Source organism: Schistocerca cancellata, chromosome 1 (assembly GCF_023864275.1).
Source record: "Schistocerca cancellata isolate TAMUIC-IGC-003103 chromosome 1, iqSchCanc2.1, whole genome shotgun sequence".
In the NCBI taxonomy this organism is placed as follows: domain Eukaryota; kingdom Metazoa; phylum Arthropoda; class Insecta; order Orthoptera; family Acrididae; genus Schistocerca; species Schistocerca cancellata.
Genome location: NC_064626.1, coordinates 301,546,878 through 301,563,349, shown reverse-complemented (window position 1 = coordinate 301,563,349; position 16,472 = coordinate 301,546,878). Strand labels below are relative to the sequence as shown.

The 16,472-nt window shown below is 37.9% G+C and overlaps 1 protein-coding gene across 3 annotated transcripts in view; it reads left to right on the top strand.

Moving 5' to 3' along the window:
* Window positions 1-16,472, top strand: part of LOC126172270 (diacylglycerol lipase-beta-like) — an 828,807-nt gene that overhangs the window by 757,876 nt on the left and 54,459 nt on the right. For all 3 annotated transcript variants that reach the window (XM_049920867.1, XM_049920868.1, XM_049920866.1), the window contains 4 exons: window positions 137-260; window positions 7,043-7,186; window positions 7,307-7,418; window positions 12,604-12,696. In XM_049920867.1, the coding sequence (XP_049776824.1) occupies window positions 137-260; window positions 7,043-7,186; window positions 7,307-7,418; window positions 12,604-12,696 (473 nt within the window). The remainder of the gene's footprint in view (window positions 1-136; window positions 261-7,042; window positions 7,187-7,306; window positions 7,419-12,603; window positions 12,697-16,472) is intronic.

Genomic DNA, 16,472 nt, shown 5'->3' with positions numbered 1-16,472 from the left:
TAAAAACCAAAATGATATCTAACATAGCTCACTTCTGATCATTTGTTCTGATAAATACTTTTCTGAATATGATGTGCAAACAATGTAAGATTAATAAAGTGTTTTTCAATTAAATAATGATCCTTTTTTTTTCTAGGCAGAAGGCTGTTACCATACGGGAAGACAATTGTTGTTTGTGCCATTTTGCTGGTGTAAGGTACATGTCTGAACTAGACACAGAAGATATATTGTTTGCATCATTTGAAAATGAGTTATTCCAGGTAAAAAAAATCAATTACAATGTTTCTTTGTTCAACTGATCAGCTTATCATGAACGGCACACCTTTGAAAATAGCAAAGTGGTATTTAGTGGTTCATGAGGAAGGCAGCTTACCACTCACAACACAGACACATTGTGTGAAATTCCTTGGGGTACAGCTGGATAACTAATCATAAAGCACCTCTCATTGTGTGCATTGACCTTAGACCTGAGTGTAGTCTCGTTTTATGTTTTTAGGTCTTTGTTGTTTATGGAATTATTTTCCTGTGAGTCAACCTAAAGTAAATAAAGTGTTTATACAAGCAGAAGCGAGTACTAAGAATATTGTGTAAAGTAAATAACTCTATGTTTTGAAGAAGTCTTTTTAATTTGCTTGGAATTTTGACACTCACTTCCAAATAGAGATACTCCTTAACAATTGCTGTTTCTGATAATAAAAAGCAGTTTCAATCGAATTTTGATTAACACAGTCACTTCATAAGACACAAAAACAGTCATAATGTAGACTTTGCCTCCTTGTCTAGGGTTCAGAACAGAGTTATTTACTCAGGTGGTGAGATATTCAACAAGCTCCCATCAATCGTAAAGCAGAATATTTGGGACCACCAGCAATTTGAAAGGAAATTTAAAACTTGCCTAGTTTTCAAATTTTTCTATAAATTATCTGAGTGTCTAGAAGCAGATTAAAAATTTCTGTTAGCTACATGACAAGTAGCTTTTTTGCTATAAAGCTGTATGACAAGTAATAATGCACTATAAATAGGACTCAGTATTTACAGATGTAAAAATATTGGTTTGCAAAATGCTATTGTATTCAAGTAAGTATTAAGCTGCTAAAATACCACATAAACAGCAGCTTTAAAATGAAACTAAGGAGGCAGAACTTACCTTTTTTTTTTTCAAAGGAGCAGCTCTCTTACTTATTTACTTGATTAAATTTAGATGGTGTAATTTTTAATAGCTTTAAGTAGAGCAATGATACATTATAGTTAATACATTATACATACTAAGTTTCTATGATGTCTTTGACTTATTTTAACGTATACTTTGACTCATTTCACATCTCTGAAGTTTTTTCTTGATTTGATATACAGAACATCATGAATGAATGAAAGAACTGAAAACTGAAGACTTGTAATTATAATTGTAGCATAAGATTAAAAATCATTTAGCTTTTAAATTATGCAGCTTCCTTTTGACACAGCCGTAGTGAGAATCTATTAAGTGAATTATCATCTAGATGATTAGACTGACTGATGTCACTGGTAACTCAAGAGAGATGGTGATTTGATGTGGCGAGGTTAAAATGGGGGGAAATGGAAATCTGCAGAGGAAGTCAATATAGAAATAAAAACCAGACTGACTCTGGGAAGGAAAGAAACAAAACAAGGGGGTCAAAGACCATGGGAAGTAAGATATATAGGCAGGAAACTAGACGGAACAAAAGAGATGACAATAAATAGTGTAAATACTGAACTACAAGTACAAAGGTTTGCCTTTTTCTACATACATACTCCACAAGCCACTGTAGGTGCGTTGCAGAGTGTATATTGTACCACTACTAGCCATTTCCTTTCCTGTCTCACTCGCAAACAGAGTGAGGAAAAAACAACTGTCTATATGCCTCCGTCTGAGCCCTAAAATCTTGCAATTTTATGTGAAATGTGCATTGGTGGCTGTAGGATCATTGTGCAGTCAGTTTCAGATGCTGGTTCTCTAAATGTGCTCAATATCATTCTTGAAAAAGAATGTTACCTTCCTCCAGGTATTCCCTTTTGAGTTCCTTGAGCATCTCCATAATTCTTGCATACTGGTCAAACCTACTGGTAACAAATGTGAAAGCCCACCCCTGAATTGCTTAAATGTCTTCTTTTAATTTGACCTGGTGGAGATCACATACAATTGAGCAGTACTCATGAAGAGGTCACACTAGTGTTCTGTATGCAGCCTCCTTTACAGTTTAACAATACTTTCTTACTCATCTGCATTAACTTATATTTTTCTGTGTTTGGAGTTAGTGGCCATTCATCACACCAGCTAGAAATTTTGTCCAAGTCATCTTGTATCCTCCTCAATCTTTCTACACTCAAGAGCATCATCAGGAAACAGCCGCAGGTTGCTGCTCTCCCTGTCTGTCAGATTGCTTATGTATATGGAGATCACTTATGTATATGGAGAATAATAGCGGTCCTATCCTACTTCCTTAGCACACTCATGACAATACTCTTGTCTCCGATGAACACCTACCACAGAGGACAGAGTGCTGGATCCCATTACTTAAGAAGTCTTTGAGCCACTCACATACCTGAGACCTATTTTGTGTGCTCAACTTTTGTTAACAGTCTGTAGGAGGCACTGCGTAAAATGCTTTACAGAAATTGGGGACTGTGGAATCTGCTGTTGGCTTCATCCATAGTGTGCGGGATATCATGGGAGAACAGTACATGAGCGATGCTTTCTAAAACCTTGCTGATTTGTGGACAGAAGAATTTCTGTCTCAAGGAACTTTATTGTATTTGATATGAGATTACATTCAAGAATTCTGCAGCAAACCAATGTTAAGAGTATTAGTCCGTAATTTTGTGGATCAGTCTTTTACTCTTCTTGTACACAGGACATACTTTTGCTACTTTACTGTTGCCTAGGACTTTGTGCTGGGTAAGAGATTTGGAATAAGCTAAGTAAGGGGCCAGTACCATAGACTACTGTTTGTAAAATGGAATTGGGTTTCCATGTGGACCTGGTGACTTATTTGTTTTCAACTCTTTCAGTTGCTTTTCTAGGCACAGATGCCTATTGCTAGGTCCTCCATATGGAGGTCTGTGCAGTGGTCAAATGATGGTATGTTTGTATGATCCTCATGATGACTTCTTAAAAGTGTAATTTCAAACTTTGCCTTTCCTTTTGCTATCTTCTATTGCCACACCAGACTGGTCAATGAGTAACTGACTAGAAGCCTTCAACCCACTTAGTGATTTTACACAGGACTAAAATTTTGTCGGGTTCTTGGCTAGATCTTTTACCAAGGTATGACAGTGGGAGTTGTTGTATGCTTTGTGCAGTGATCTTTTTACAGATGCACAAATCTCTACTAACTTTTGCCTGTCATCTGAATGTTTGCTTTAAAACCAGGAGTGAAACAGTCTTTACTTCATCAGCATTTTCTGAATTTTGTTATTAAACCACAGTGGGTTGATGAATGATGTCCATTCATTATCTAAGTGGTATGCAAGCAACTGCATATCTGTTCTTTCTAGTAAAAATACTCATCTAGACTTCTTGATTGATTTATCTCACTGTAGTAATCATCATTGCTATGATGGCATTATGACCACTAATACCTGTATCTGTACTGACACCATCAGTAAGGTCAGTCCTGTTTGTAGCTACAGGGTCTAAAATATTTCTGTAGTGAGTGGGCTCTCAAACTAGCTGTTCAAGATGGAAAATGTGTTCAAAAGTTCTTTGGAAGACTGCCTGTGCATACCTCCTGCAGTGAATCCATAACCATCCCAGTTTATACTCAGTAGCTTAAAGTCACCTGCAATTAATATTGCATGATCTGGGTACTTTCACCCTACTGACCATGGACTGTCATAGAATGACTTTATAACTGTCACAGAAGAATTTGGTGGACAGGAAAAAACCCAACACCGAGACCTGTTTTATGGATCCAGATAACTTCAAAGTCACATTCAAAATCAATCTCATTAGAGACAATATGGCATCCAATCTGTCTTTCCAATATGTGTTCCTTGACTCGATAAATAATTAAGATCTTTTTACTTTGGGTTTCAGCTATCCCTTAGTCCCAAGAATAATTTGAGGGCAACAAATTTCCTGTAGGGCAGTAAATTTGGGAACTTTTTTGTGAATTATTCAACAAATTACTGACAACATTTTGAGAATCAAGGTGTCTTTACTATGAACCCGATCTGATTTAGCTGTCTGCATGTCAACTGGCGAGTGTTCGTCAGATTACCTCAAGCTCTCACCTAGCCAAAAACAAAAAATCCCCATATTCACTTCACAAGTACTCTGTTGCCCAAGCATCTGTTTCTTTTCTGTAGTGCACCCCTGACCTATCAAGGGGTGTCCTCTTGCTCTCCACCCAATAACACAGGTCCAGAAATCTGCTGCCAAGACTGTCACAGAGTCAAAGAAGCCTTTAGTTGATATCCTCCACTTGGCTCCAAACCAATGCACACTGATCAATTTTTGGAACAATGCAGCAAATTGTGAGCTCTGCTTGCACCCCAAATGTGATGCCAGTGGCCTTCACCACATCCATCAACCACCCATATGAACTGAGGACAGCCTCAGAACCCAAGTGACAAGCATCATTGGTGCTGACGTGAGCTGTAAGTTGCAGAACACTATACTCCACATGCTCGATGGCCGCAGGCAAGTCCTCATCCACATCTTGGATGAGGGTCCTCAGCAGACATACCAAGTGCACATTGGCTTTCTTTCCTGCCCAGAACACTATTCCCCTAAGGAGTTCCGTAATGGGTGTAACATTGGAGATCCCAGTAATTACCCCCTGGAGCTGCCGGTAATTACCCCCTGCTATGTCTCTGCTCAGACTCTGCTGAAGAAGTGGCCACCTGTCCCTACAGAAGGTGGCAAGGCCAGACAGCCAGCCTCCATTTTGACCCTGCGCATCGAGTGCAGCAAATGAGTTATCAACCGCCACTCACCCTGCAGCGAAGGCAGATCTCCCACATTGGGTCCACTGGAAGGTGTCACAACAGCAGACTGCGGATGAAACAAGTGATGTCTGAAGTCTCCCATGTGATGTGACTGTAGCCAAAAGCACCTGTTAAACTGCATGCACCCATGTAACTGGCGCAGGGCCATTCCAAGTTAAGCATTGTGGTGTTCAAGCTATACTTCAGGTTTGAAGCTTCCTGTCAAATAAATACTGTATGTTGAACTGGGAGTGAAACTTGAGATCTTTGCCTCTTGAGGGAAGTATCCTACCAACTGGGATTTCCAGTCATGACCAACCCTCATAACTTTACTTCTGCCCATACCTCTTCTCCTATCTTCATTCTTATAATCTTCAGGTGATGACAAGTTTACCTATTGATAAATACTGAAAGTAAAGCCATTTTGCAGTTTCCATTTTTTCTACAGCTATAATCAATAGAATGTCATCTGAGTATATAATATGCAGCCACTTGTTTCATTAATTATCTCTAGTTTTTCCAGCATACTATCAAGGGTTACTGGACACTTTTTTCAGAGAATATAAGTTTAAATCTTGTGTCCTACTGTAAATCTCTTAGGTTATTGTAGAGTAGTGTTGAGCAACTGACTTATCATAGACATGATACTATGGAAGGTCACTATAAGTCATCAAATGCTCCAGTGTGGCATATAAATGGTTTGTAGAGCATTTGAGCTATAAGAATTAATGCAGAAGTGAGTTCTCAAAACAGACCTTAAACACTTATACATGTAATAAAACAGGTACAGTCTCAAATATAGCTGTAATCCTAGTCAACAGAAATACCTACAGAAAAATATAGTGCCATGGAGAAAGTTTTCCAGTCACTGACCATTATCTGATATACTGTGCTCTGGTACTAAAGACCCAAACTAATGATGATAAAATATGACCTAGAAGAGTGTTTGACTTTCTAGTGATGTGAACTGTTGAGCTTTCAATGAAAATCCAGGTCATGTTTATCACTAATAAGTTGACACAGAGAATGGCAATTTAAAGCAACTGCATATAAGGTAGAGTAATTCTCCTTTTGATATGAAGCTCTGAAAATACAAAAGCAGTGTGGAATAATGATCTGCAAAAACTGAGAAGAAAAATCAGACTAGAGAGAAAATTCTCTCAGTTAGCAGTAGGTATGAAAGATTTTCAGATGTAACTATGGACTTGACATAATACCAGAAATGAACACAAAGAACTACTAGAACAAACACAAATTGTTCTACAAGTCTATACAATAAACACTTGCTTCGAGAATAAGTGTATAGTAAAATATGTACAAGACAGCGTCAATTTCCATGCTGATGAAAGGATTATGGTGGGGTTTTATCATCAAATTTCAAATTTTATACACTTTCATCTAGTGCTTGATTTACAACAGTATGCACCAGTACCTCATAACGATACCTCTGACAAGAAAAAATCAGAACTGCAGGTTTTGAGATGTAGTACAACAGAACTTCTGCTGCAATTGAAGCAATGGAATACAAATGTTATATTCACACTGCACAGAAAAGCATTAAAATAATATTTTAAGAAGTCTAAATTTGAAAAACACCCCAGGGTTGGTCACAGTACCAGAACCTCTTCTCTCTCTCTCTCTCTCTCTCTCTCTCTCTCTCTCCCTCTCTCTCTTTAAAACAAGCACTGCTCTTATCTATCAGTATAGTGTTAAATCAAAGAAGATCAGAATATATGGAAGATAAAAATGACAAAACTCTATCATCTGGATCATTGTGCCATGAGGAGATAATAAAAACAACCAGCCAGAATTCAAATAATCATCTGATCTCTCCAGTATTTTTCATTAATAAACATACATCTCACTAGGATTAAGTCATTTATACTATTACAAACTACATTTGTGCTAACAAAGCATTTATTCATTTTTTTGAGAATAATCCCTGCCTGTAATTACTGATGTTAAGAGAGTTTGTGTGTTCATTATTAATTTTACTTGTTTATTATTCTGCTGTATATATGATTACACGTTCAATATTTTTCTATAGTTTTTCAGAACTAAATGAATAAATACTGTTTTCTCTGTGTTCTAGTTGCCATTCTTTGTTACTTCTGATCATAAAACCTGCAGTATTGTTATTGTGATAAGAGGATCTATATCAATGAGAGATGTGTTCACTGACCTTACAGCTGGAGCTGACTATCTTGAAATACCAGAACTGCCTGAAAATAGTATGGTAAGTTTGTATCCATAAATATACAAATCAAATGCTATCTGTATATTTATCATTGTAATGCATGACACTTTTGTATTTCTGAAACAAAGTGATTTCAGTTGTAATTTTCTCTGTTGGCAGGGCCATCGAGGAATGATACTAGGTGCAAAAAATTTGAAGAAAGTGTTGCAAGATACTGGTGTAATAGACAAAGCCATTGAGCTGTACCCACACTACAGTCTCACCTTAACAGGTACCATTAACATGATATAGAAAGGGAAGACAGTACCGTAAGATTATTTTAATGAAATGCATACTGATAGTGGTTCAAATATATTTAATGTTTAGTTTTGTAACATATGGCACTCAAATTCATTGTTACAGACACATTATATTAACAGTTCATAATGTTATATAAAACAAATTTAATTGCCTCATTCACCTTAATGCTGTTTACAGGGTGACAATTATTGAACTGTATGAAATAAAATTCTCATAACGTCTAAATGGTTTGTGTTAGGACTTTCAAACAGCATGGTTGTCCATGGGGTATGAGGCGCAGTTAGTATTTGCATTATGGTTTGGTTTAGTGACAAAACCCACTTTCATTTGGAGGGGTTTGTCGATAAGCAAAATTGGTGTATTTCGGGGAATGAGAATCCACATTTCATGATCAAGAAGTCTCTTCACCCTCAACAGGCGATTGTGTGTTGTGCAATGTCCAGACGTGGAATAATTGGTGAGATGTTCCTTGATGGCACAGTGGAAAAGGTCGATATTGTGTTGATGCATGACTATTGTGGTCAAAATGCCCAACAGGCATGTGCTATGTATGCTTTGGAAGATAATTTCACCCCCATCATCCCTGATTCAACAAGATTTCAACAAGATGAGTTCATGCAAGATGGAGCTTGACTCCATCAGAGCAGGAGAGTGTTTGATGTCCTGGAGTAGCTCTTTGGAGACCGCGTACTGATTCTGGGGTATCCAGAGGCCACTGGCATGAGTCTCAATTGGTCACCATATTCTCCAGATCTGAACATATTCGACTCCTTTTGTGGGACTTTATTAAAGACAAGGTGTACAGAAATAACTCCAAAACCATTGCTGAGCTGAAAACATGCATTCAGGATGTCATTGACAGCATTCACGTTCTGACACTTCAGCGAGTCGCACAAAATTTTGCTATTCATCTGAGCCACATCATTGTCCATGATGGCAGAGACATTGACATAGCATAACCCAAATCGGAATATCTGTAGTGGTTTTTACATGTTAAATAAATAAATAGTTTGTAACTAATTCAGTGATCAGGCCAAATATCTCACGAAATAAGCATCAAATGAAAAAACTACAAAGAACAAAACTCGTCTAGCTTGAAGGGGGAAACCAGATGGCGCTATGGTTGGCCCGCTAGATTGGCGCTGCCATAGGTCAAACGGATATCAACTGCATTTTTTAAAATAAGAAACCCCATTTTTTTTTACATATTCGTGTAGTACGTAAAGAAATATGAATGTTTTAGTCGGACCACTTTTTTCGCTTTCTGGTAGATGGCACTGTAATAGTCACAAATGTGTAAGTACGTGGTATCAAGTAACATTCTGCCAGTGTGGATAGTATTTGCTTCGTGATACATTACCCATGTTAAAATTGACCATTTACCAATTGTGGAAAAGGTCAATATTGTGTTGATGCATGACTATTGTGGTCAAAATGCCCACCAGGCATGTGCTATGTATGCTGCTCGGTATCCTGGACGATATCATCCAAGTGTCTGGAACTTTTGCCAGATAGTTACATTATTTAAGGAAACAGGAAGTGTTCAGCCACATGTGAAACATCAACCACGACCTGCAACAAATGATGATGCCCAAGTAGGTGTTTTAGCTGCTGTTGCACATCAGTAGCAGATTGCACGAGAATTGGGAATCTCAAAAACGTCAGTGTTGAGAGTGCTACATCAACATCGATTGCACCCGTACCATATTTCTATGCACCAGGAATTGCATGGTGACAACTTTGAACATTGTGTACAGTTCTGCCACTGGGCACAAGAGAAATTATGGGATGATGACAGATTTTTTGCACACATTCTATTTAGCGACGAAGCGTCATTCACCAACAGCGGTAACGTAAACCAGCATAATATGCACTATTGGGCAACGGAAAATCCACAATGGCTGCGACAAGTGGAACATCAGTGACCTTGGCAGGTTAATGTGTGGTGCGGTATTATGGGAGGAAGAATAATTGGCCCCCATTTTATCGATGGCTATCTAAACGGTGCAATGTATGCTGATTTCGTATGTAATGTTCTACCGATGTTACTACAAGATGTTTCACTGCATGACAGAATTGCGATGTACTTCCAACATGATGGATGTCCAGCACATAGCTCGCTTGCGGTTGAAGCAGTATTGAATAGCATATTTCATGACAGGTGGGTTGGTCATCGAAGTACCATACCATGGCCCGCACGTTCACCGTATCTGACGTCCCTGGATTTCTATCTGTCGACAATGCCTGACAACATGCATAAGCACATTGTCAATGCATGTGCGAACATTACAGAAGGCAAACTACTTGCTGTTGAAAGGAGTGTCATTACACGTATTACCAAATGCATTGAAGTTGATGGACATTATTTTGAGCATTTATTGCATTAATGTGGTATTTACAGGTAATCACGTTGTAACAGCATGCGTTCTCACAAATGATAAGTTCACAAAGGTACATGTATCACATTGGAACAACTGAAATAAAATGTTCAAATGTACCTACGTTCTGTATTATAATTTAAAAAACCTACCTGTTACCAAATGTTCATCTAAAATTGTGAGCCATATGTTTGTGACTATCGCAAAGCAAAAAAAGTGGTCCAACTAAAACATTCATATTTCTTTATGTACTACACAAATATGTAATAAAAAATGGGGGTTCCCATTTTTAAAAAATGCAGTTGATATCCATTTGACCTATGGCAGCACCATCTAGAGGGCCAACCATAGCGCCATCTGGTTTCCCCCTTCAAGCTAGACAAGTTTCGTTCTTTGTAGTTTTTTTGTTTGATGTTTATTCCATGAGATATTTGGCCCAATCACAATCAATGGACCACCCTGTGTGTGTCAATTTCTTTTTTGTTGTGTCGTCTTCATCATTATCATCATTCATCCCCATTACGGTAGGAGGTAGGCAATGGCAAATCCCCTCTGCTATATATATAATGTATGTATTATATAATTGGTGTGTGCGTTTGTGTGTGTATGTGTGTGTGAGAGAGAGTGTTTTTGTGGGTACTTTATCATTTATATGGTTAGGTTTCAGTTACTTCAACTTGTTTTACTAAAAAATCAATGTAATTAGGGCATGATTAATCATGTCATTTAATTCTCTGGAAATTCACTGATTGTAATGTTTAATTTTCTGCATATAACTGTTCCTTGCTAGGCCATGCCATATAAAAAAAAGTAATATATAGTATTTCTAGGTCAAGTTGATGTACAGTCAGACTAATACAGAGTACATTATCTGCAAGAAACCCAAGGAATTCTTGTGTTTAATTATTTCCAAAGCACAGACAATATTAGGTTTGGTGCAAAATTGAACTATCTGTTTATTTTTTGAGATGCAGGCCTCTAAAAAATTGATGCTTCTCAGAGAGAATCAGATATTGACTAGGCTGGCAACTGTAATTTACACTTATGTAATATTGAACTTCATTTCTGAAATTCAAAGGTCACTTGTCTAGAAATAATAAGCACAATGGAAAAAATGACATTTTGAAAAAAGGTTCAAAGAATATTGTGTCACCTCACAATGATGAAGGAAAATGAAGCACTTAAGTGGTATCAATAATTATGCAGAAAATATAGAAACCACCACAGAGGCATTATCTGAATGGGATGGAAATCAGCAGATGTGATGTACATGTACAGACAGACAAATGATTGCAATTTCAGAAAAAATTGGATGGTTTATTTAAAAGAAAGAGCTTCACATATTGAGCAAGTCAATAAAACATGGATCCACCTCTGGCCCTTATATAAGCTGTATTCAGCTTGGCATTGATTGATAGAGTTGTTGGATATCCTCCTAAGGGATGTCTTGCCAAATTCTGTTGGTCTTGTGCATTAGATCCTCAAAATCCTGAGCTGAATGGAGGGCCTCACCCATAATGCTCCATACGTTCTCAATTTGGGAGAGATCTGGTGACCTTGCTGGCCAAGGTACAGTTTGGCAAGCATGGTGATAAGCAGTAGTAAAACACACTGTGTGTGAGCAGGAATTATCTTGGTGAAATAAAGACCAGGATGGCTTGCCATGAAGGGCAACAAAACAGGGCTAGAATATAGTCCACACACTGTTGTGCTGTAAGGGTGCTGTGGATGGCAACCAAAGTGATCCTAGTATGAAAAAAATGGCACCCCAGACCATTACCGCTGGTTGTCAGGCTGTATGCTGGGTGACAGTCAGGTTGGTGCTCCACTGATGTTTGGGTCATCTCGTTGAGTGGAACAGAATCTCATTGACTGGAGTGGAATTGTCATCTATAATGAGTCCCACTTGGAACTGAGCCCTGACAATCAGTGTCTCTGGAGATTCCCTGGACACTGGTGGGATTACAACCTGGCTGTCAACTGGCAACCTAACAATCAGGAGTGATGGCCTAGAGCACCATTTCCTTAATAGCAAGACCAACCTGACTGCTGCCCACAATAGGGCCTGACATCAGGAAGATGTCACTTCTTTTCATACCATGATCCCTTACAGCACAGTAGTACGTTGACGATATTCTATGCATCCTCTGCTTTGTTGCCATTCATGGCAAGAGATCCTGGTCTTACATTTCAGCAAGATAATGCACTCCTGCATATTGCAAGAGTTTCTACTACTTTTCTTCATTCTTGCCAAACCCTACATCAGCCAGCAAGGTCACTAGATTTCTCCCAAATTAAGTGTTTGGAGCATCGTGGGCAGGGCCCTCCAACCAACTTGGGATTCTGATGATCTAACATGCTTATTGGACAGAATTTTGGGCAATATCCCTCAGGAGGACATCCAACAAGTGTATCACGCAACACCAACCCAAACAACAGTTTGCATAAGACCAGAGGTTCACCAACTCTTTATTGATCTGCTCTATTTCTGAAGCTGCTTCTCTTGAATAAATCATCCAGTTTTTCTGAAATTGTTATCATCTGTTTGTCCCTACATCACATCTATCAATATTATTCAAGTGAATGCAACAAAATTGCAAGATGCACAAATTATGGGTGCGATGAGAATTAAATGGCACAGGAATAAGAAAGATAAGAAAAACAGGAAGTGAATAACTTTGACAGATTGTCTCAAAAGCACTGTGTCTTTGGTTCTTTTCTTGTTTACCTACTTATCATAAACTTTTCATTCTCTAAAGTAACTGGTTGTTATTTCAGGACATAGTTTGGGTGCTGGAGTAGCTGTTCTCCTAGGCCTGATGTTGCGTTCAAAATATCCTAACCTCAAGGTTTACGCCATTTCCCCTCCAGGTAATTATATGTTACACAACTCATTGTTGAACTGAAATCTTATTTACATTATGTTGAATTATATCATAGGTTCTTTATTCATCCTAATAGAAAAAGTAAATAATTTGCTAGCAGAGCACATTGGTGTTCAAACCAACCATCAGATTGATGACATCTTTACTGTACCTTACAATGATTGTTTCTCTTCACTAACATTAATTCATTCATCCACCTTGTGTTTCCTCAGTTCCAAGGTGATGAATAGCCTTAAGGATTGTAAAATAAGTTAAAAAATACAAGGAGCTCACAAGATGTGGGGTAAAGAGGATCTGAGATTCCACAGATAACAAAAAAATGGGTATACCGAATACATATATTTTTTCCTGAGACTGCTATTTACTGTGCTCACAGAACATGCTACATGTCACATTTGAAAGTCCACTATATTACTTACATGTTAGTCATCAGAAAATAACCACTTGTTTACAATTACATTTAATATCAGTCGCTTTCAGTTTGCTGTCAGTAAATAGTTGTCCAATTTTCTCTTTTTGTAGTTTTCATTCACTTATTTTCTGATGACAGTTTTCATTTTCTTGAGAGTTAAAACATATGTATAGTCAAATATAACAGAGTAATTCATTTCATTCCCTCTTTGTGCATAATAATGGGTTCCTCAATTGCCTCATCATCTCTCTTCTTCCAGCAAACACATTGTGTGGCCACTCAAATCCCAGTTCATAGGCAATACTATTTAACTATTTGTGGATGTTACGATCGTCTACATCTTTACAACCATTAATTTGTTTGACAAGATTGGTCAGAAGTGTAGCAGTGTCACATTTCTCACAACTATAATCTTCAAAATCGCTTTCAGCAGAGGTAGTTGTATAGTCTTCCAGTGGTAAGACAGGAGTCACATGCATAATAGCATATTCAAAATGAAAATAATCACTCTAATCATAACAGTATACTTTGAGCTTGGGTATTCTCTTTCTTCAAAATTTGCCCAGCTATACTCAGATAACCTTCACCTTGAAAACTGTGAGGTTGCTGTACATTAGGATATATGATAAGATACTATAAAATGTCACTATAAGTCCCATTAACAGTCATAAATATATCCTGCTTAAGTTATTTGTAGAAGACATTTAAGTGTGGTCTATATCTAAGACATTGGTTGCAAATAGACATTTTAAGTACCATAACTTAACAGTTGCTCTTAAAAAAAAACTGCTAATTTTCTAATTAGACCAATCCACTGCTGTCTGTGTACAAGGGCATTATTTGCACATGTGCTTATATACTGACAGTTATTGAATAAAAATAGTTATCTGTGTCTTGTGAAGCCAGAGGCTTCTTTCCTTTATATTTTTCCCTTTAGAGAACTATCAAGGATCATTAAGTATTGTTGTTGTTGTTGTTGTTGTTGTGGTCTTCAGCCCTGAGACTGGTTTGATGCAGCTCTCCGTGCTACTCTATCCTGTGCAAGCTTCTTCATCTCCCAGTACCTACTGCAACCTACATCCTTCTGAATCTGGCTTAGTGTATTCATCTCTTGGTCTCTCTCTACAATTTTTACCCTCCATGCTGCCCTCCAGTACTAAATTGGGGATCCCACGATGTATCAGAACATGTCCTACCAACCGATCCCTTCTTCTAGTCAAGTTGTGCCACAAGCTCCTCTTCTCCCCAATTCTACTCAATACCTCCTCATTAGTTATGTGATCTACCCATCTAATCTTCAGCATTCTTCTGTAGCACCACATTTCGAAAGCTTCTATTCTCTTCTTGTCCAAACTATTTATCGTCCACATTTCACTTCCATACATGGCTACACTCCAAACAAATACTTTCAGAAACGACTTCCTGACATTTAAATCTGTACTCGATGTTAACAAATTTTTCTTCTTCAGAAATGCTTTCCTTGCCATTGCCAGTCTACATTTTACATCCTCTCTACTATAACATCATCAGTTATTTTGCTCCCCAAATAGCAAAACTCATTTACTACTTTAAGTGTCTCATTTCCTAATCTAATTCCCTCAGCATCATATAACTTAATTCGACTACATTCCATTATCCTCATTTTGCTTTTGTTGATGTTCATCTTATACCCTCCTTTCAAGACACTGTCCATTCTGTTCAACTGCTCTTCCAAGTCCTTTGCTGTCTCTGACAGAATTACAATGTCATCGGTGAACCTCAAAGTTTTTATTTCTTCTCTATGGATTTTAATTCCTACTCCGAATTTTTCTTTTCTTTCCTTTATTGCTTGCTCAATATACAGATTGAATAATATTGGGGATAGGCTACAACCCTGTCTCACTCCCTTCCCAACCACTGCTTCCCTTTCACACCCCTCGACTCTTATAACTGCCATCTGCTTTCTGTACAAATTGTAAATAGCCTTTCACTCCCTGTATTTTACCCCTGACACCTTCAGAATTTGAAAGAGAGTATTCCAATCAACATTGTCAAAAGCTTTCTCTAAGTCTACAAATGCTAGAAACATAGGTTTGCCTTTCCTTAATCTTTCTTCTAAGATAAGTCGTAGAGTTAGTATTGCCTCACGTGTTCCAACATGTCTACAGAATCCAAACTCATCTTCCCCGAGGTCGGCTTCTATCAGTTTTTCCATTCGTCTGTAAAGAATTTGCGTTATTATTTTGCAGCTGTGACTTATTAAACTGATTGTTCGGTAATTATCACATCTGTCAACGCCTGCTTTCTTTGGGATTGGAATTATTATATTCTTCTTGAAGTCTGAGGGTATTTCGCCTGTCTCATACATCTTGCTCACCAGATGGTAGAGTTTTGTCAGGACTGGCTCTCCCAAGGCTGTCAGTAGTTCTAATGGAATGTTGTCTACTCTGGGGGCCTTGTTTCGACTCAGGTCTTTCAGTGCTCTGTCAAACTCTTCACACAGTATCATATCTCCCATTTCATCTTCATCTACATCCTCTTCCATTTCCATAATATTGTCCTCAAGTACATCACCCTTGTATAGACCCTCTATATACTCCTTCCACCTTTCTGCTTTCCCTTCTTTGCTTAGAACTGGGTTTCCATCAAAGCTCTTGTTATTCATGCAAGTGGTTCTCTTTTCTCCAAAGGTCTCTTTAATTTTCCTTGAGATGTTTGTATTCCTTTTTATCTGCTTCATTTACTGCATTTTTATATTTTCTCTTTTCATCAATTAAATTCAATATTTGTTCTGTTACCCGAGGGCTTCTATTAGCCCTCGTCTTTTTACCTATTTGTTCGTCTGATGCCTTCACTATTTCATCCCTCAAAGCTAGCCATTCTTCTTCTACTGTATTTCTTTCCCCCATTCCTGTTAATTGTTCCCTTATGCTCTCCCTGAAACTCCGTACAACCTCTGGTTCTTTCAGTTTATCCAGGTCCCATCTCCTTAAATTCCCACCTTTTTGCAGTTTCTTCAGTTTTAATCTACAGTTCATAACCAATAGATTGTGCTCAGAGTCCACATCTGCCCCTGGAGTTGTCTTACAATTTAAAACCTGGTTCGTAAATCTCTGTCTTACTATTATATAGTCTATCTGATACCTTTTAGTATCTCCAGGGTTCCTCCATGTATACAACCTTCTTTCATGATTCTCAAACCAAGTGTTAGCTATGATTAAGTTATGCTCTGTGCAAAATTTTCATTTCTTAGCCCCAATCCATATTCACCTACTATATTTCCTTCTCTCCCTTTTCCTACTACAGAATTCCAGTCCCCCATGACTATTAAATTTTCGTCTCCCTTCACTACCTGAATAATTTCTTTTATC